We start from the raw sequence: 20551 nt of genomic DNA, 5'->3' as shown, positions 1-20551 counted from the left end.
CCAACCACATATAATGTTCTTTTAAGGAACCAATGAGTAATTTGAATATTTATATTTAACTTTTTCCCAGAACTTTTTATTTGAAAAAAAATTCAAGCTCTCGTAAAAGTTGAAAGAATAGTTCAATACACACAACGAAAGTTTTAAACTTTTGACACTGGTGTATGTCTTCAACCAGAGAAATACAGACTTATTTACGAGGTTTAAAAAGCTAAGAGTTAAAAGAAAAAACCTCGTCAAATACTTCCCCATGTGTTATTAACATAGAGGCTTTTGCTCTCAAATTCTTTCATGCAAAGTTGTTTTTTTTTTTTTTTTTCCTATTCATAGTTTCAGAGATGTATTATCAATTTGGCGATTTTTCTTCCAGGTCCTTTCTATGCATAATTTTATTTTAAATCTAATTGCTAATATGATGGCTATATCCTGGTTCATTCCACTGATGTAACACAGTTTTTGTAAACACCATGGATTTTAATATTGTTGCCACAATCCATCAAATGGATGTACCATAATGTGAGTAACCATTTTCCTATTTCTGAACACAATCGGTTTCCAATTTTCTTCTAGGAAAAGTGATGCAGCAGTGCCTATCTTTAGGAATAAGAAGCAGCGTTGGGCATAAGCATGGTGTTTGCATTTGATGACCTGGTCTGAAATGCTTGCCTTGCTGCTTACTACCTGTGCGTTGGCATTGCTCTGTCACCTCTCTGACATAGTTTACTAACCTGTAAAATGGGAAAAACAATGATCACACCTCAAAGGCCTGGTGTGAACATTCAGTTATAATGCATTAGAAGCACAGAGTAAGCTATTATTGTTATATACAAGGTCTTTACTATATTTACCATAGGTTGCCAAAAATAAAATTACTGGGTCAAAGATAATGATCATCTAAAAAACCTTTTGATTTCTGAAAGAACAGTATCAATTTATACCTACCAACACTTACGTGATAGTTTGATTGTACCACAACTATAAATATTATTTTTGAGTCATTTTATATGTTTAGAATATAATTTTAATAATAGGGGAAAAAAATCATCACATTATTGTTTTAATGTATAAAATTCTGTGGTTACTAATTTTGAACATACTTTCAATTGCCACCATTTTTTTCTTTTATGAATTATCTTTTGACATTTTACTTCTGCTTAGCATTATTCAATTCTATGCCTCATTTATAAAATTTTATTTAATTTTCAAAGAAATATACTATTGCTTCTCTTTGTCTAACATATAACCAAATTCCAAAAACATCATTTGGAAGTACTATAGCTCACAGTTAAAATATGAAGTTACTCAGAGAACACTTACTGTAACCACAGCAGCAATTTTCTTGGCTATAGATGGAGTAATTTGAACGGCATGAGAAAACTGCCAGCCTTCCAGATCAAAGACAGCCTTGACTCCATTCCGTTGAGTTTCTACCTCCCGTACAATAAGTTCTGATGCGATTAGGCTTACACGAAATGCATCATAAGCTGTGTAAACTTTTGGGTCCCAATGTGCTAAAAAAAAAAAGAAAAAGAGAGAGAAATAAAGAATATCATATCTCAGTATTGTCTAAAGAATCAGAAAGTCTTGCAAATGAAAACTAATTATTTTTAGACTTAAAAATGAAAACATGTACAAAGATCGTGATTTGAATATTAGATCAAATTGATGGTCCAATGTACCTGTTTCTCCCTGCTTTTTGTTCTTGGCTGCCTTTGAGGCGACCCCACTGTTACCCAGTAGAACTACCCCATAAGGTTTTCTTGACTATAATTGTTACAGGACTCCTTGGGTGGCACAAATGATTAAGCACTCCACTAATTAACTGTAAATGTTGACGGTTCGAACCCATCCAATGGGGCCTGGCGATCTGCTTCCCAAAGGTCAGCCTTGAAAACCATATGAAGCAGTTCTACTCTGCTTATGTGGATTCACTACTAGTCCAATCGACTCCACAGCAACTAACAACAATCTTTACAGAAGCAAATCGTCAGGCCTTCCTTCTGTGAAGCCGCTGGGGGGTTTCCACAGCCAATTATAAGCCGCTTCCGCCATCCAGGCTCCTCTGTTTCTCCTTACTTTCTCAAATCCCTAGAGAAGGCCATATTTTTGAGAGTGGGGACATAAGAACGGATGCAGGCTGGATTTGATTGCCAGATGAAATGCCAGCCCAGAACATGTAGGAGAGGGCTGCATGCCTCTGAGTATGTTCCAACCTCAGAGATGTTAGAAATGGGAAGAGAGTTTGGATTATGAAGAGCAACTAGGGTCCTAAACTATTCAAAGAAATTGCTGCAGGAAATGCAGGAGAAGACCCACCAGCAGGTAGGACCCTCTGACACCTCCTGAGTGACAATCAGCACATTACAGAGTCATTTGCCTAAGGGCTGGAACAATAGGTGTGCTCTGTGGACAAAGAGTCAGGGAAGCACGCCAGGTGGCTGCCCACACCCAAGAGAAATAGGAAGTACCTGGGCTAGGAAGAGAAGTTACTGACATTCTGGTCCACAGTTCTCATTCCTCCCCCACCATCCCTGGGGCAGGCCATGGCATGCAGAAATGACAGTGTCCAAAGACAGACAAGTAGGTAATCTTTAAAAAAAGATATGCATCCACTAAGAATCACAATATCTAAAAAATAGGAGTGGGCCTGAATTCAATAGACAAACGTATTAACCCCTAAGAAAACAGTTAATAAAGCAAGAGATCTTTTTTAAAAGTATAATGGTTTCATGATACTCATGAAGAGTGCCTCTTAGCTCAAGTAGATACATGAGACTAAATGGGCAGCTCCTGTCCAGAGGTAAGATAAGAAGGCAAAAAGGGACAGGAGCTGGTTGAATGGACACGGGAAATCCGGAGTGGGAAGGGGGAGTGTGCTGTCACATTATAGGGAGAGCAACTAGGGTCAATAACAATGTGTGTATAAATTTTTGTATGAGAAACAAACTTGAACTATAAACTTCCATTTAAAGCACAATTTAAAAAAAGTACAATGGTTTCAGAGAAAAGAAAAAGACATTGCAGGCTATTTTTATAAGAAAGGAATATAATTAAAACTCATCAGTTGAGATCTAATTCAAGCAAAACCTCCGCTGAAGGGTCCAATGACAGGAAAGACACAGCCGCGAGTAAACAATGAGTTGGAAAGTCAAACTGAGGAATTATCTCAGATTCAGCCCTAAAGAGCCAAGAGTTGCTATGTATGAATATAAAGTTAAGAAACATGCAGCTGGTTTCAAATGTTTTAACATCTAAGTAATAAGAGTTCCAGAAGGCAATAATACAGAGAACAGAGAAGAGAGGAGAGAGAAACAAAAATAGCAGAGAAAAAATTTCCTAAGCTGAAAAAGGAGGTAAGCCTTCAGACTGAAGGGCCCACAGAGTACCTAAGAGAATGAGGGTGGGGGGAAGAGTCATAACTAAGTAATGATAAAATTTCTAAACACCAAAATTTCTGCCTTAGACAACTGAGTAGAATGCTACTACCATTTATTGAGATAAGGAAAACTGGAGGAGTTGTGTTTTTGGAGGAAAAGATTATAAATAGTTTTGGACGTGTTCAAATGGTGGCTGGATAGAGCCAACTGGATAGAGCTGGGACAGAGAGCTGCGACATGGGTCCCCAAGGAAAGGGAGGGGGTGAAGATATAAATCTGGGACTTGTTTGTGCATATATGACAATCTAAGATAGGGACTGTCTTAGATCTATGGTTATTTCTGTTATAACAAAGAGATAAAGTAGTAATGACTAAGGTGTGCCTGACCCAAGCCATGGTGTTTTCAATGGCCTCATATGCATGGGAAAGCTGGACAATGAATAAGGAAGACCGAAGAAAAATTGACACCTTTAAATTGTGGTGTTGGCAAAAAATATTGAATATAGGACGGACTGCCAAAAGAATGAACAAATCTGTCTTGGAAGAAGTACAACCAGAATGCTCCTTAGAAGCAAGGATGGCAAGACTACATTTCACATACTTGGGACATGTTGTCAGGAGGGATCAGACCCTCGAGAAGGACATCATATTTGGTAAAGTAGAGGCTCAGCAAAATAAAGGAAGACCCTCAATGAGATGGATTGACACAGTGGCTGCAACAATGGACTCAAACATAACGATGATTGTGAGGATGGCGCAGGACTGGCAGTGTTTCGTTCTGTTGTACATAGGGTCTCTGTGAGTCGGAACTGACTCGATGGTACCTAACAACAACAACAACGAGTAATAGAAGAAGAGGCTGAGGTCAAAATCCTAAGGAACTTCTGAATTTAAAGCATCAACTGAATATGTGTTAGCAAAGGGCACTAAGAAGCAGCCAGTTAAGTAGGAGGACAAAACCAGGAGAACATGGCATCAAAAAAGCCAAGAGGAATGCCTACAACTTAACAAAAAGACAAACAACCCAATCAAAAAGTAAGCAAAGGACTTGAAAAGACATTTCACCAGAGGAGAAATACAAGTGGCCAACAAGCACAGGAAAAAATGCTTAATGCTATTAGTCATTAAAAAAACTCAAACCCATTGCCATCGAGTTGATTCCAACTCACAGCAACCCTGTAGGACACAGTAGAACTGCCCCACAGGGTTTCCAAGGAGCTGATGGTAGATTCAAACTGCCAACCTTTCAGTTAGCAGCCGAGCTCTTAACCACTGTGCCACCAGGGCTCCAATTACTCTTTTGGGAAATGCAAATCAAAACCATAATGAGATAGCACTTCACACCAAGAGGGCTATAATTAAAAAGACTGAAAACAACAGGTATTGGTGAGGAATGGTGAGCAGAAACTGGAAACCTCATCCGTTGCTGGTGGGATAGTAAATGGTACAGTCATTGTGGGAAACAGTTTGGCATTTCCTCAAAAAGTTAAACATAGAATTACCATAGGATCCAGAAAATCCACTTGTAGGTATATACCCAAAAGAACTGAAAGCAGTAACACAAACAGATACTTTACTTGTATACCAATGTTCAGTGCAGCACTATTCACAGTAGCCAAAAGGTGGGAACAGCCTAAATGTCCATCAACAGATGAATGAATAAACAAAATGTGGTATATACATACAATGGAATATTACTCAGACATAAAGAGAAAGTCCTGATACATGCTACAACGTGGATGAATCTTGAAAACATTATGCTGAGTGAAATAAGTCAGTCACAAAAGGACAAATATTGTATGATCCCACTTACATGAAATATCTAGAATAGGCAAGTAGTAGAGACCAAAGTTTATTAGTGGTTAACAGGGGCAGGTGAGAAAAGGAGGAAAAGGGGACTCATTGCTTAGGGGACACTGAGCTTCTGTTAAAGGTGATGGAAAAATTTAGAAACAGATAATGGTGATGGTTGAACAACATGATAAACATAATTAATGTCACTGAACTGTACATATGAAGAATGTTGAAATGGCAAATGTTTTGTTATATATATATATTTACCACAATGTTAAAAAAGAAAAAAAAGGGAAGAGGGTATTTCAAGAAAGAAAAAGTGGTTCACTGTGGTCAACACTTGTTGAGGGGTCAAGTAAGATTGGACTAAACACGTCCATTAGAAAAGAAAGTAACTGATGGTTTGTCATGGTCATTTCGGGGGGCGGGGAGTAAACTAGACCAGGGTGAGTTGAGGAGGAACTGATGGAAAATGTGGATAGTGAATATAATAAACCCAAGAAATCAGGCTGAGAAAGAACGGAGAGGGGAGATGGCTGGCTTGGAGGCTGGAGGGTTTTGAGGGATTGAGGAGGGGTTTCTGTTTTATTTTGGATGGGAGATCCTTCACAGATTTAACTGTTGATGGGTACTATCTAGTAGCAAGGAAAAAGTAACAGATATATAAAGAGAAGAGATAAGCAGAGTGAGAAACAGAGTTTTAATTCTCCTGGAATCCAGATTTCCGGGGCCCTTTTGTACCTTTTGAGGTGATCTTTTGAACCTTGAACCTTGAGCAGACTGGTCTTCTAAAAGCCACCTTTAAGTAGAACAATGGTCTCACTGATTAGTAAAGACCATTTTGCCTTGGGCATTGAGCACTTTTGAAAAATAATCTATATGCGGTCAGTTTTGACAAATAAAAACTCCAGGGTCACACTAGAAGCTGTGCTTTGGCGTAAACTGTTATCATGAAAGCACTGTTCTGACCCCGTTTCCATGGCAATATTGATAAGATCAGGTACCAAGTGTCATTGAAAGTTCTCTCTTCTTCAGAACATTTTTGAGTTCCTAGGGAAAAATCTTAAACAACGCAGGAAGCATCAAAAGAAAATGGAAGAAATACACAGAGTCGCTATACCAAAAAGAACTGGTTGACATTCAACCATTTCAGGAAGTCGCATACGATCAGGAATTAATGGTACTGAAGGAAGAAGTCCAAGCTGCACTTGAAGGCACTGGCGAAAAACAAGGCTCCAGCAACTGATGGAATACTAACTGATATGTTTCAGCAAATGGATGCAGCGCTGAAAGTGCTCACTCGTCTATGCCAAGAAATTTGGAGGACAGCTGCCTGGCCAACTGACTGGAAGAGATCCATATTTATGCCTATTCCCAAGAAAGGTGATCTAACTGAATGTGGAAATTATCAAACAATATCATTAATATCACACACAACTAAAATTTTGCTGAAGATTACTCAAAAGCAACTGCAGCAGTATATAGACCAGGAACTACCAGAAATTCAAGCCAGATTCAAAAGAGAACGTGGAACCAGGGATATCATTACCGATGTCAGACGGATCATGGCTGAAAGCAGAGAATACCAGAAAGATGTTTACTTGTGTTTTATTGACTATGCAAAGGCATTCAACGGTGTGGATCAGCATAAATTATGGTAACACTGCAAAGAATGGGAATTCCAGAACACTTAATTGTGCTCATGAGGAACCTGTACATAGATCAAGAGGCAGTTGTTGGAACAGAACAAGGGGATACTGCGTGGTTTAAAGGCAGGAAAGGTGTGTGTCAGGGTTGTATCCTTTCACTATACCTATTCAATCTATATGCTGAGCAAATAATCCGAGAAGCTGGATTGTCTGAAGAAGAATGGGGCATCAGGATTGGAGGAAGACTCATTAGCAACCTGTGTATGCAGATGAAACAACCCTGCTTGCTGAAAGTGTAGAGGACTTGAAGCACTTACTGATGAAGATCAAAGCCTACGGCCTTCAGTATGGATTACACCTCAACATAAAGAAAACAAAATCCTCACAACTGGACCAATAAGCAACATCATAATAAACAGAGAAAAAGGGTGAAGTTGTCAAGTATTTCATTTTACGTGGATCCACAATCAACACCCATGGAAGCAGCAGTCAAGAAATCAAAAGACGCATTGCACTGGGCAAATCTGCTGCAAAAGACCTCTTTAAAGTGTTAAAAAGCAATAAGGTCACTTTGAAGACTAAGGTGTGCTTGACTCAAGCCATCGTGTTTTCAATCACCTCAGATGCATGTGAAAGCTGGACAATGAATAAGGAAGACCAAAGAAGAATTGACACCTTTGAATTGTGGTGTTGGCAAAGAATACTGAATATTCCATGGAGTGCCAAAAAAATGAACAAATCTGTCTTGGAAGAAGTACAAGAATGCTCCTTAGAAGCCAAGGATGGTGAGACTATGTCTTACATGCTTTGGACATGTTATCAGGAGGGACCAGTCTCAGGAGAAGGACATTGTCATGGATTGAATTGTGTCCCCCCCAAAAATGTGTGTATTAGTTTGGCTGGGCCATGATTCCCAGTATTGTGTGGTTGTCCTCTATTTTGTGATTGTAATTTTATGTTAAAGAAGATTAGGGACGGATTGTAACACCCTTACTAAGGTCACATCCCTGATCCAAAGTAAAGGGAGTTCCCCTGGGGTGTGGCCTGCACCACCTTTTATCTTACAAGCGATAAAAGGAAATGGAAGCAATCAGAGAATTGGAGACCTCATACCACCAAGAAAGCAATGCTAGGAGCAGAATGCGTCCTTTGGACCTTAGGTTCCTGTACTGAGATGCTCCCAGAACAAGGGAAGATTGATGACAAGGATCTTCCTCCAGAGCTGACAGAGAAAGCCTTCCCTTGGAGCTGATGTCCTGAATTTGGACTTGTAACCTACTAGACTGTGAGAGAATAAATTTCTCTTTGTTAAAGCCATCCACTTGTGGTATTTCTGTTAGAGCAGCACTAGATGACTAAGACAGACATCATATTTGGTAAAGTAGATGGTCTGCGAAAAAGAGGAAGACCGTCAAGGAGATGGATCGACGCAGTGGCTGCAACAGTGAGCTCAAGCGTAACAGTGATTGTGCGGATGGTGCAGGACCGGGCAGTGTTTTATTCTGTTGTACACAGGGTCGCTATGAGTCGGAACCCTCCTGACAGCACCTAACAACAACAACAGTCAAAATGTCACCCTAATTTGCAAATCATATATTGAATAAACTTCAATTTCTATTATTGGCTTAATATGATTTTTGTGTTAAAAAGAGATATAAGATTCCTAAGAAGGCAGAACGTAATGACCTTTGCTTTTTTTTTTCCTTTAATTTTATTGTATTTTAGGTGAATGTTTACAGTGAAAATTACTTTCTCATTAAAAAATTTATACACAAATTGTCTTGTGACATTGGTTGCAAACCCCACGATGTGTCACCACTCTCCCCCTTTCCCTTTGCACCCTGGGTTCCCCGTGTCCATTTGCCCAGGTTTCCTGTCGTTTTCTGCCTTCTCCTCTTTGCTTTTAGGCAGATGTTGCCCATTTGGTATCATACACTTGATTGAACTTAGAAGCACATTCCTCACATGTGTTATTGTTTGTTTTATAGGCCTGTCTAATCTTTGGCTGAAAGGTGGACTTTGGGAGTGGCTTCATTTCTGAGTTAGCAGGGTGTCTGGGGGCCATAGTCTCAGAGGTTCCTCCAGTCTCTGTCAGACCAGTAAATCTGGTGTTTTTTTGTGAATTTGAATTTTGTCCTACATTTTTCTCCTGCTCTGTCTGGAACCCGCCATTGTGATCTCTGTGAAAGCAGTTAGTGGTGGTGGCTAGGCATCATCTAGTTCTTCTGGGCTCAGGCTGGTGGAGGCTGTGATTCATTAGTCCTTTGGACTGATATTTTCCTTGTGTCTTTAGTTTTCTTCATACTCCTTTGCTCCAGACATGATAGGACCAATAGATATATTTTAGATGGCTGCTCGCAAGCTCCCAAGACCCCAGACGCTACTCACCAAAGTAGGATGTAGACTTTTTTTTATAAACTATGTTATACCAATTGACGTAGATGTTCCCCAAGACCATGGTCCAACCGGTGCTTTTTAAAAGCTTCAGACTCCTAGTAAGAATTTGAATAATCAATCTATGAATAACCTAGCTCATAAATACTACACTACTGCAGATATTGGTTCAATGCTACAATGATGAAAAATATACATGGAACAATTGAAAGTTTGCAGATCAGAAGATAATACTGACTAAAATATCTAAGCCAATCAACATGGTTGTCTAGATTGTGCCATCCTTTATGGTAGGCATTAGCCTAGTGTGACTATTTAAATTAAAATTAAATAAAATTTAAAATTCAGGTTCTCAGTCACAGTAGCTACATTTAGCTACATTTCAAGTGCCCAGTAAACATATGTGGCTACCACAGAACAATTTTCTCATAGTATAAAGTTTTATCAGACAGTGCTGTTCTAGACTTCAAGCTCCTCTGATGCAAAAAAAAAAAAAAATTTCTTAAAATTTTAATCCTTCTCCAGTATCTACTAACATTTATTGAGGGCTTATTACGTACCAAGTAAGGGCTCTGGGTGCCGCAGATAGTTTGCACTCGACTACCAACCTAAAGTTTGGCAGGTGGAACCCACTCAGTGGTGCTGCAAAAGAAAGGCTGGGTGATCTGCTTCTGTAAACATTACAGCCAAGAAAACCCTATGGAGCAGTTCAGCTCTGTAAGACATGGGATCACCATGAGTCAGAACTGACTTGACAGCAAGCTTGGGTCCCTGGATGGTGCAAACTATTTGTACTTGGCTACTAAGGATGGCGGTTTCAGCCTATCCAGTGTGCCATGAAAGAAAGGCCTGGTGATCTACTTCCATAAAGATTGCAGCCAAGAAAACCTATAAAGCTCAGTTCTACTCTGTAACACATGGGGTTGCCATGAGTCAGAAATGACTTGACAGCAACAGATTTGGTTTGGTTTTTATTATGTATCAGGTAATGTTCTAATTATATTTTATAAGTATTACTAGATTTAATGCTCATAACAACTCTATGAGATAGGTTTTTACTATCACCATTTTACAGATGAGAAAATGGAGATGCAGCTCCACAGTTTTCTATGCAGCTAGAACATAGCAGAGCTGGGTTTCCAACCCTGGCAGTGGTCCCCAGAGCCTGTACTCATAAGCAGTAAGCCATAGTCAAAGTTGATGTTGTTGTTGTTAGATGCTGTTGAGTTGGTTCCAACTCATAGCGACCCTATATACAATGAACAAAACACTGCCCAGTCCTGTGCCATCCTCACAATGGTTGCTATGTTTGAGCCTATTGTTGCAGCCACTGTGTTAACCCATCTTGTTGAGGGTCTTCCTCTTTTTTGCTGATGCTCTACTTTATCAAGAATGATGTCCTTCTCCAGGGAACGGTGGGTCCCTCCTGATAACACGTCCAAAGTACATGAGATGAAGTCTCACCATCCTCGCTTCTAAGGAGCTTTCTGGCTGTACTTCTTCAAAGACAGATTTGTTCCTTTTTCTGGCAGTCCATGGTATATTCAACATTCTTCACCAACACCATAATTCAAATGCATCAAGTCTTCTTCTGTCTTCTTCATTTATTGTCCAGCTTTGGCATGCATATGAGGTGACTGAAAATACCACGGCCTGGGTCAGGTGCACTTTGGTCCTCAAAGTGACATCATTGCTTTTCAATACTTGAAAGAGGTGTTTTGCAGCAGATTTGCCCAATGCAATACATCATCATTTGATTTCTTGACTGCTGCTTCCATGGGTGTTGATTATGGATCGAAATAAAATGAAATCCTTGACAACTTCAGTATTTTCTGTTTATCATGATGTTGCTTATTGGTCCAGTTGTGAGGATTTTTGTTTTCTTTATGTTGAGGTATAATCCATACTGAAGGCCGTAGGCTTTGATCTTCATCAGTAAGTGCTTCAAGTCCTCTTCACTTTCAGCAAGCAAGGTTGTGTCATCTGCATAACACAGGTTGCTAATGAGTCTTCCTCCCATCCTGATGCCCTGTTCTTCTTCAGATAGTCTAGTTTCTCAGATTATTTGCTCAGCATATAGAGTGAATAAGTATGGTGAAAGGATACAACCCAGAGGCACACCTTTCCTGATTTTAAACCATGTAGTATCCCCTTGCTTTATTTGAAAGACTGCCTCTTGGTCTACTTACCGGTTCCTCAGAGCATAATTTAGTGTTCTAGAATTCCCATTCTTTGCAGTGTTACCATAATTTATGCTGATCCACACCGTTGAATGCCTTTGCATAGTCAATCGAACACAAGTAAACATCTTTCCAGAATTCTCTGCTTTCAGCCAAGATCCATCTGACATTAGCAATCTGGCTTGAATTTCTGGCAGTTTCCTGTCAATGTACTGCTGCAACTGTTTTTGAATTATCTTCAGCAAAATTTTACTTGCATGTGATATTAATGATATTATTGGATAATTTTTGCATTCTGTTGGATCACCTTTCTTTGGAATGGGCACAAATATGCATCTCTTCCAGTCAGTTGGCCAGGTAGCTGTCTTCCGAATTTCTTGGCATAGATAAGTGAGTGCTTCCAGCATTGCATCCATTTGTTGAAACATCTCAATTGGTATTGTTAATTCCTGGAGCCTTGTTTTTCGCCAGTGCCTTCAGTGCAGCTTGGACTTCTTCCTTCAATACCATCAGTTCTTGATTATGTGCTACCTCCTGAAATGGTGGAACGTCGACCAATTCTTTTTGGTATAGTGACTCTGTTAACACTCATGGTTAAATTTTCTTTTGTTGCTGTAGTATAAGGCATATAGCAGTGAGTCTCAAAAGACATACAACTATATCTTCTGGCTTGTAAGCTAATGATGGCCAAAGCTCAGTTTCACTTTATTAATCTTGGAGTTGCCTTGCTGGAGTGGAGGAAAAGGCTCTGTGCCTTTTTTCATTGCTTTTACTGCACAGAGATGGTACCTAGTGAAGGCAGTTATGCAGGAAATGGATTAAAATCTAAATTCTTAGAGATGGGCTCATTGAAACTTGAAAATATTATGCTGAGTGAAATAAGTAGATCACAAAAGAATAAATATCATATGATCTCATTCATAAGAAATATCAAGAATAAGCAAATCTTTAAACACCAAAGCTTATTAGTGGTTACCAGGGGCTAGAGGGAGTGGGAAAGGGGGAGTCATTGTTTAGGAAGCAGGGAGTTTCTGTTTATGATGATATGAAATTTGACAATGATTATGGCTGATGGTTGTACAACATGATTAACGTAATTGCTATCTGTCATGGATTGAATTGTGTCCCCCCAAAATATGCGTCAACTTGGCTAGACCATGATTCCCAGTATTATGTGACTGTCCGCCATTTTATCATCTGATGTGATTTTCCTGTGTGTTGTAATCCTGCTTATATGGTGTTAATGAGGGAGGATTAGAGGCAGCTACGTTAATGAGGCAGGACATAATTGACAAGATTAGGTTGTGTCTTAAGTCAATCCTTTTTGAGATATAAAAGAGAGAAGTGAGCAGAGAGACAGGGGGACCTCATACCACCAAGAAACAAGATCTAGGAGAATAGTGCATCCTTTGGACCCGAGGTCCCTGCACTGAAAAGCTCCTGGACCAGGGAAGATTGATGACAAGGACCTTCCCCCAGAAGAAACAGAGAAAGAAAGCCTCCCCTGGAGCTCCCTGAATTCAGACTTCTAGCCTCTTAGACTGAGAGAATAAATTTCTCTTTGTTAAAGCTTTCCACTTGTGGTATTTCTGTTACAGAAGCACTACATGACTAAGACAATATCACTAAATTGTATACCTGAAAAATGCTGAATTGGCAACTGTTGTGTTATCCACAGGTAGCCTCCAACTTACAATGTGGTACCATTCTACTCCATCATAAGTCGGTTCTGATTTAAAGTCGAATACTTTATTTTTTTAGTTATTACTATTGCCTTTTATTATCAGTATCTTTGTAAATACGATCCTTATTTGTCTTTGGGGGTTTGAAATATTACATATAAACTTAGAGATAAATGTTAATACATGTATAAAAAATACACAAATTTTAAAAATTTACTCTGATGATGAAGAAGAGTTGGACTACACTGGCATTTTGTCAGTTGCATTAATAATGTCACTTGTGGAAGGTTCTGGATAATCTGGATTATCCCTGGGAATGGGGATGGTGTTTCTAGTGAGAAAATCAGTGAGAATTGTCTGTATGGTCCTTTACTTTTCTTCTTCATATATTTTGTGGTAACATCTCACTCCTTCCCAAATCTGCCTATCGATACTAGCAAAGCAATCAGCGTTTGGATCCACGTTTTCAAGCAACTGAAGCCTCTGATTTAGTTTAGAAAAAACCTGAACTAATCCTTTCACTGTAAAATTTTTTGACAACCTCTCTCCTTCCTCTTCCTTATTATTTCTTTCTCCATTTATATACATATTATGTAAGCCAAATCTGCGACTGAAGCGATGAAACCAGCCCTTGCTGGCATTAAAGTACTCCCGGTAGTCTTCGCCTTGCTGTTCCTTCAGGTTTTCAAAAAGGCAGCATGCTTTTGTTTGAATTGTCATTAAACTCATAGGAATCCTCTTCTGGATTTGGTCTTCTATCCAAATCATCAACAGCTTCTCCATCTCGTGGATTGGCCTTTGCCTCTTCTTTGTTAAAATTGTTGACTTTATGCCAATTGCTCCTTTAACTGCCTCCAAAATCCTATTCTAATCCTTAATAATTGTCAGAATGGTCAAATGAGACAGTCCTTTTCACGTGCTATTTCACCAACTTTCTTTCCATTATCACAGCCTTAATGATCTTCATCTTTATATCTATGTCTAGAGACTTCCTCACCTTTCTTTTTAGATTGCAACTTCCAGTGGCATGACTTCTTTTACTAGACATATTTTTTGGAGTATAAGCAGTGTAGGGGTTATAGTTAGAGAAACTTGAATAACCCGGCTTCAAATTAACAACTGATGCTTCTTACAGTATGAAACGCTGAATAAGATCATGCTATAGGCCTGGTCTACAATGAAGTCAGAGTTGTAATGGCTGTCAGGCACTGTGGTGGTTAAGACTGTGTGTCAACTTGGCTGGGCCATGATTCTCAGTGTTTTGGCAGTTGTATAATGTTCTGATCACTTCCATGTTGAGATTTGATACGTGACCACCCCCACGATGGGATACGCTGAGAGTGGTACTGGCGGGGCCAGGGCCTGTGGCAGCTCACCAGCCCCTCAGCCTTCATCTCTCCACCCTCTGCCACCTAGTCCTTCCTGCTTTCCTTGCCAGGGCTTTTGCTTGTTCTGCATCCTGCAGTTGGCTCCTGTTCTGACCTCTGGTTCTTGGGACTTGAGCTAGCAGCTTACCTGTGATTTTGCCTGCTGATCTTGAGATTCATCGATCTTCACAGCCTCTGAACAACAGCCCTGCTCTCTGGCCTGCAGATCTTGGGTTTGCCAGCCCCTGTGGCTACATGAGTTGGGAGAAGCCTGCAACAGCCCTGTTTTCTGGCCTGCTGATCTTGGGTTCACCAACCACGGCAGCTACACGAATCAGGAGAAACCTCTTTCCTGCCCCACGGGCTTGGGATGTTACAGCCTCTAAAAACTGCGTGAGCCATTTCCTTGATATAAATCTCTCTCTTTGTATATATTTATATGTTTTACTGGTTTTGCTTCTCGAGAGAACCCAGCCTAAGACAGGCATATGCACAGTTCAACTGTCATATGTCATTAGAGTTGAACATTGCCCAACTTTCTATGCATCACAACTCCCGACACTGCCTCCTACTTAATTGTAGATCAGGCCATAGCCTGCTATACAGCAGTGTTTTAAACAGTAAATCGTAAAATTGAACATCTGCCAGTGAACATCTGAAAATGATAACTTCAGCAAATTACGCACTAAAATGTTGCATGCAGTGTATATTACTAATGATAAGATGTTGAAAAAAAAGGCAGTGCAGTTCATCATAACTCAAATACATTGTAAGTCGGGGACTACCTGTATATTTTTACAATAATAAGTTTTTTAAAAAAAGATGGGCTCATTGAAGCTTTCTATATGGCTTGCTGTTGTTGTTTTCCTTATATAGCAGTCAAAGAAAAAAAAAGTGCTGTGTACTATACCGATTCTGTAAATAAGAACTTTGCTGCCAGTGGGATCCCTGGATCTCAAGACTCCAAGGTAGCCTGCCTTCAGAAGGCCAAGGATACTTTCAGGGTGTAGGTCTGCACTTATTTCTGGACATTCTTCTCTCCACTTATAATAGTTTTGTAGCAACTGAAAAATAAAATGAGAATTATCTAGAGATAGATTTTAGCATAAGTGGTAAACATTATGTAAAAATGGTAGGAAAGCTTTGGCATTACATATAAACCTTGCCACATGAGGATTTTCTTCTGGGATATCTTTCTCGCTGTGAAGATCAAAAGTTTCCTTCATCAAGAACTAAGGTGGTAAGGGTTAATCCCAAATTCAAAGTTGAGTTACTTTCCTTTGCCACCTGTGGTAGAACATCTCCAAAGATAGCCACCAACAATGCTTCCCCTCCTGATACACACATGCTATCCCTCCCATCAAGAGGCAGAGCCTATTTCTCCTCTCCTTGAAATAGGTCTGGCTCTGTGCCTTAATTTGACCAACAGAATGTGGCACAAGTAACACTGTGCCAGTCGCAGGACTAGCCGTTAAGAGGCATGGTACCTTCTGTTTTTGCTTTTCTATTAGATGATAACAACTCATGTGGCAAGGGACCCTGGAGGATGAGAAGCCATCTTGGATAGTCTGACTTCTGCCAAGTTCCCAGCTGATCATGGGGAGCAGAGATGAACCATCACTGCTGAGCCCTGCCCAAGTTGCAGAATTGCAAGCAAATAAATACTTCTGTTTTAAGCCATTAAGTTTCAGGGTGATTTGTTACTCATGACAGATAGCTGAAGCACCACCTTTAATCTTTTCTGAAATAAAGAAAAATAGAATTCAAAAGATGAATAAATCCACTAATGTCACTGAACAATTTGTGTAGAAATTAGAAATTGTCAAATGGGAACCTAATTTGCTGTGTAAACTTTCACTGAAAACACAATTAATTATTTTAAAAAAAAAGATGAATAAACCCAAAAATTTTTTTAGTATCTACAATGCTCTAAGCATTGTTTTAGGCACTTGAGTTACAGCAGTGAACAGACAAAAATCTCTGCTCTCACTGGGGCTGAACTGTTGGTTATTTACTGGATCACCAAGGCCATTCTGTCCCAGGGTGCTTCTGAAGAAAAACCTTGGCACTATCATTTATTATCTGTGTGACCTTGGTTCTATCATTTATTATTTAACTCCTTTGAGTCTTATTTCCTCAAATATAGAGTGGGGATGCTAATACTTGCCTTGGGAGTTATGTGTAAAGCACATGTGGGAATAATGTGCGATAGTTAGCACTGCTGTTATTATAATAGGCAAATTTATTTGGATTAATTGCTTGTCCAATAGTCCAGGTTTATATTAAAGATAACTAAGATCTTTTAATTTATATTTTCATTCCTACAAAAAAGAGCTAAATCAAAGATAAAAGAAATATCTCTATACCACCACAATACTTTCTACTAACAGAAAAACAACAAAAATTGACTTCAACTGTTACAGTGGTACGGATCAGAAACCCTCAGGAACAGTACATCTGGCAATTAGATTTTGGTAAAATATGATTTGAAGGCATCCCCCTTTATTTTTTCCCAAAAGAACCACTAAAAACTGTTAATCAACATATGCAAATAATACAAACACTGCCAGTGCATTATAGAGAATACTAAAAGAAAATTACACATTTAAAATTTATATTTTAATTTTCCTCTTTATGATTTTCAGCATTCTCAGTTTTTCTAAAATGACAATATATGTGTTCTGTGCTTGAAAATATCTGTTAGCAGTGTAGAACTGAAGTTCAAAAGAAAGGAAAGGGCAGATTTTATATTTAAGTCTTAGACATAAGCCTGATAACTGTAACCACAAAACAGATAATGGTCTGGAGGAGAAACTACTAATAATATAAGAAACAAGTTGTGGGTAAAATCTTGAGCCTTGGGAAATGTCACTTACTGGTGGGAATAGAATGGAAATCCTGGTGGTGTAGTGGTTAAGAGCTACAGCTGCTAACCAAAAGGTCAGCAGTTCAAATCCACCAGGCACTCCTTAGAAACCCTCTGGGGTAGTTCTACTCTGTCCTATAGGGTCACTATGAGTTAGAATCGACTTGATGGCAATGGGTTTGATTTTTTAGTTGGGGAGAATGAAGAAGCTTGTGGCACTGTGGCATGAGAGAAGCTCATGGGCACACAGAGTCACTTGTGCTCGTCTTCCCCTCTCGCCCTCTCTTATTTTGTATCCATCTCTTTCATCCTGTCTCTCTCTCTCCTCTTTCATTTCTGCGTTTATTAAACTCTTCTTAACTGGTTAAAAAAAGAGAGTGTTGCTAAGAGTTAAATACAACAGTGAGGTAAGAAAGAAAAAAGTCAGTAAATCTGCCAACAAAGAAATAATTGGTGACCTAAATAAGTGTTTCCAAAGGCAGTAAGAACAAACCACACATTGTAGATACTGATGTATTCATTCTATTCTATAAAACGAATTTTTCATCCTCTCCTTGGCTTAGGGAGCATCAGAATAAGTGCTAACAGCGTATTACAATGCACATTACTTTTCTGATAGTTCCCTCAGACATAACATAAAAATACAATCCTTTTTAATTGTGATTCAAGAAAGCATGGAAGGTAGCATATTAGCTCCTATATAGAAATGATGGCTTTATTTTCCTGTGGAATGTTAAAAGTTGTGTCTTGATTACAACGAATCCTTTAGATAATGGTAGTGTCATCAGCTTATTCACCTCTGTAGAGTGCTGGGCAACAAGACTCTAGGAGTCCTGTCAGAGATAGGTACATGCATTTAATGAAAGCATTAAGTTAATGCATTAATAAAACACCTGGATCCACATACTTGGAAAAATGGCTTTTGTAAAAGATGCACAAATCACTCTCATGCCTTTAACGCTGAACTTTTGCAAACTGAAAGATCTAAACCTGGATATTTGATCATTTTTTTCCTACTGATCAATAAATTCAAAGGTCCAGTTGATGTAAATAAATTATATAAATGATGTAAATAAATCGCTATTGACAGATTCTCAAATCACCTACTGAATGTCCACAATAACTGGTTGCAAATGAATATTCATTATTGGAAGATGCCTGTTTTGTACAACAAATAGGAGTAAAAAACTTTTGTTTTATTTTAACTAGGCTTTGTAATAGACTAGGTTTCTTCCTACATTTGTCATATATGTTCAAACAAAATAACAACTTTATTTGTGTTTCTCTTAGGGATTAATGGCATCATTTCAGTTTCTCCTCACAACCACTCTGAGAGATGGATAAGAAAACAAAAGCTCAGAGAAGTTACTCATTTGATAAAGGGCAGTAACTATCAGAAGCAATCTGAACACTGAAACTCACACATGAGATGCTAAATTTTATTTAAAAAAGAAAAAATTCAAAGGGAGATCAGCAGAAGTTCATGGAATTTTGAAAGCTCAGAAGTTCATGGAAAAAACATAAAAGTAATTAAAGGATGTACAGTAAAGAATTAGGCTTCTCCCAAAGACAAGTTGGGCCTTGGTCCCTGGCTCCCATGAGGTAACCTCTAAACCCTTGAAATTTTCTGAGTAATTGGAGTGTCTTTATTATTCATGGTGGGTCCCTTAAACCACATTTGATAGTTTATGCCAACAAGGTGTCATAGTGGGTCCCTTGGGCCACGTGATGTCACCCCGACCTCCAAGGAGGAAGTGCTGGAGATTGAGTTCAACCATGTGGGAAATCAAGCAATCAATTATATCTATGTAATGAAGCCCCAATAAAAACTCTGCACACTGAAGCTCAGGTGAGCTTCTCTGGTTGGCAATACTCTGTGTGTATTGCCACACATCATACCTGGTAAGAAGTAATGCCATCCATAACTCCACAGGGAGAAGATGACTAGAAGCTCCAAATTTGGACTCCTCCCAGAATTTGTCCTATGCCTCTCTTCCTTTGGCTGGTTCTGATTTGTATCCTTTCCCTGTAATAAGCCTTACTAATGAGTATAATAATTTCCAGTGAGTTCTGTGAGTCTTTCTAGCTAATTATCAAGCCTGAGGGTGGCTTTGGGAAAACCCAAAGATTGCAGTTGGTGTCAGAAGCCTGGGAGATTTAGCAATCTGGAGGACCGTACCTTGAACCTTGAAATTTGGCTTACTCTGGAAAAAGGAGAAAATACTTAGCACATGGAGAAAAAATGTAAGGAACGGTGCTTTCTATTTGTGAAACATAAGAACATATGGAACAGATAGAGAGGTTAACAGTTGGTTGCTTTTTGTATTTATAGTTTTAAACGGAAGGGACAGAGGCAGTGTAGTTGACAGCACACACTCTGGAGTCAATCCAAGTCCAAGGCCCAGTCCACCACTTAATAGCTGTCTTAATCATCTAGTGCTGCTATAACAGAAATACGACAAGTGGACGGCTTTAACAAAGAGAAGTTTATTCTCTAATAGTCCAGTAGGCTACAAGTCCAAATTCAGGGTGTCAGCTCCAGGGGAACACTTTCTGTGTCAGCTCTGCAGGAAGGTCCATGTCATCAATCTTCCCTTGGTCTGGGAGCATCTCAGCGCAGGAACTTCTGGTCCAAAGGACGCACTCTGCTCCCAGCACTGCTTTCTTGGTGGTGTAAGGTTCCCATGTGTCTCTGCTCGCTTCTCTCTTTTCCATCACAAAAGAGATTGGATTAAGACACTATCTAATCTCATAAACTTCATTAGCATGACCTCATCACAGTGATAGAATTTATAACACATAAGGAGATCACATATAACCTCATCATAGTGGTAGAGTTTACAACACATAAGGAAATCACATTAGATTACACAATCATACAATACTGGGAATCATCATGACCAGTCAAGCCAACAGACATTTTTGGGGGACACAATTCAATCCATGACAATAGCTGTATGATTTTAAACAAGTCACTTACTCTTTATTTCTCAGTTTCTAAAATGAGAAAATAATAACATAAGCCATACAAATATTATTTACTAAAGTACCTGGAACTCCATAAATATTAGCTATTAGGATTATAAAACCTCACTAATTTAGGGAGGACTCCGGCAAGATGGCGCTCTAGGCAGAAGCACCACGCTGTCCCTCCACAACAAAGATCCGAAAAACTAAGCCAAACAGAGAATCAACAATCCTGAAACCCTAGAACATCAAATGAAGAGATAAAGAACTCAGCC

The 20551-nt window shown here is 39.1% G+C and overlaps 1 protein-coding gene across 1 annotated transcript in view; it reads right to left on the bottom strand.

Annotated features, from left to right (window-relative positions):
• TTPA (alpha tocopherol transfer protein) overlaps window positions 1-20551 on the bottom strand; it is a 39386-nt gene that overhangs the window by 3986 nt on the left and 14849 nt on the right. The window contains exons 2-3 of the mRNA XM_004372605.2: window positions 15354-15507; window positions 1318-1511 (exon numbers count right to left, since the gene is read on the bottom strand). Of these exons, the coding sequence (XP_004372662.1) occupies window positions 1318-1511; window positions 15354-15507 (348 nt within the window). The remainder of the gene's footprint in view (window positions 1-1317; window positions 1512-15353; window positions 15508-20551) is intronic.

Source organism: Trichechus manatus, unplaced genomic scaffold (assembly GCF_000243295.1).
Source record: "Trichechus manatus latirostris isolate Lorelei unplaced genomic scaffold, TriManLat1.0 scaffold00018, whole genome shotgun sequence".
In the NCBI taxonomy this organism is placed as follows: Eukaryota; Metazoa; Chordata; class Mammalia; order Sirenia; family Trichechidae; genus Trichechus; species Trichechus manatus.
The sequence above is the reverse complement of the archived record's forward strand: the minus strand, read 5'-3'. Positions and strand labels throughout refer to the sequence as shown.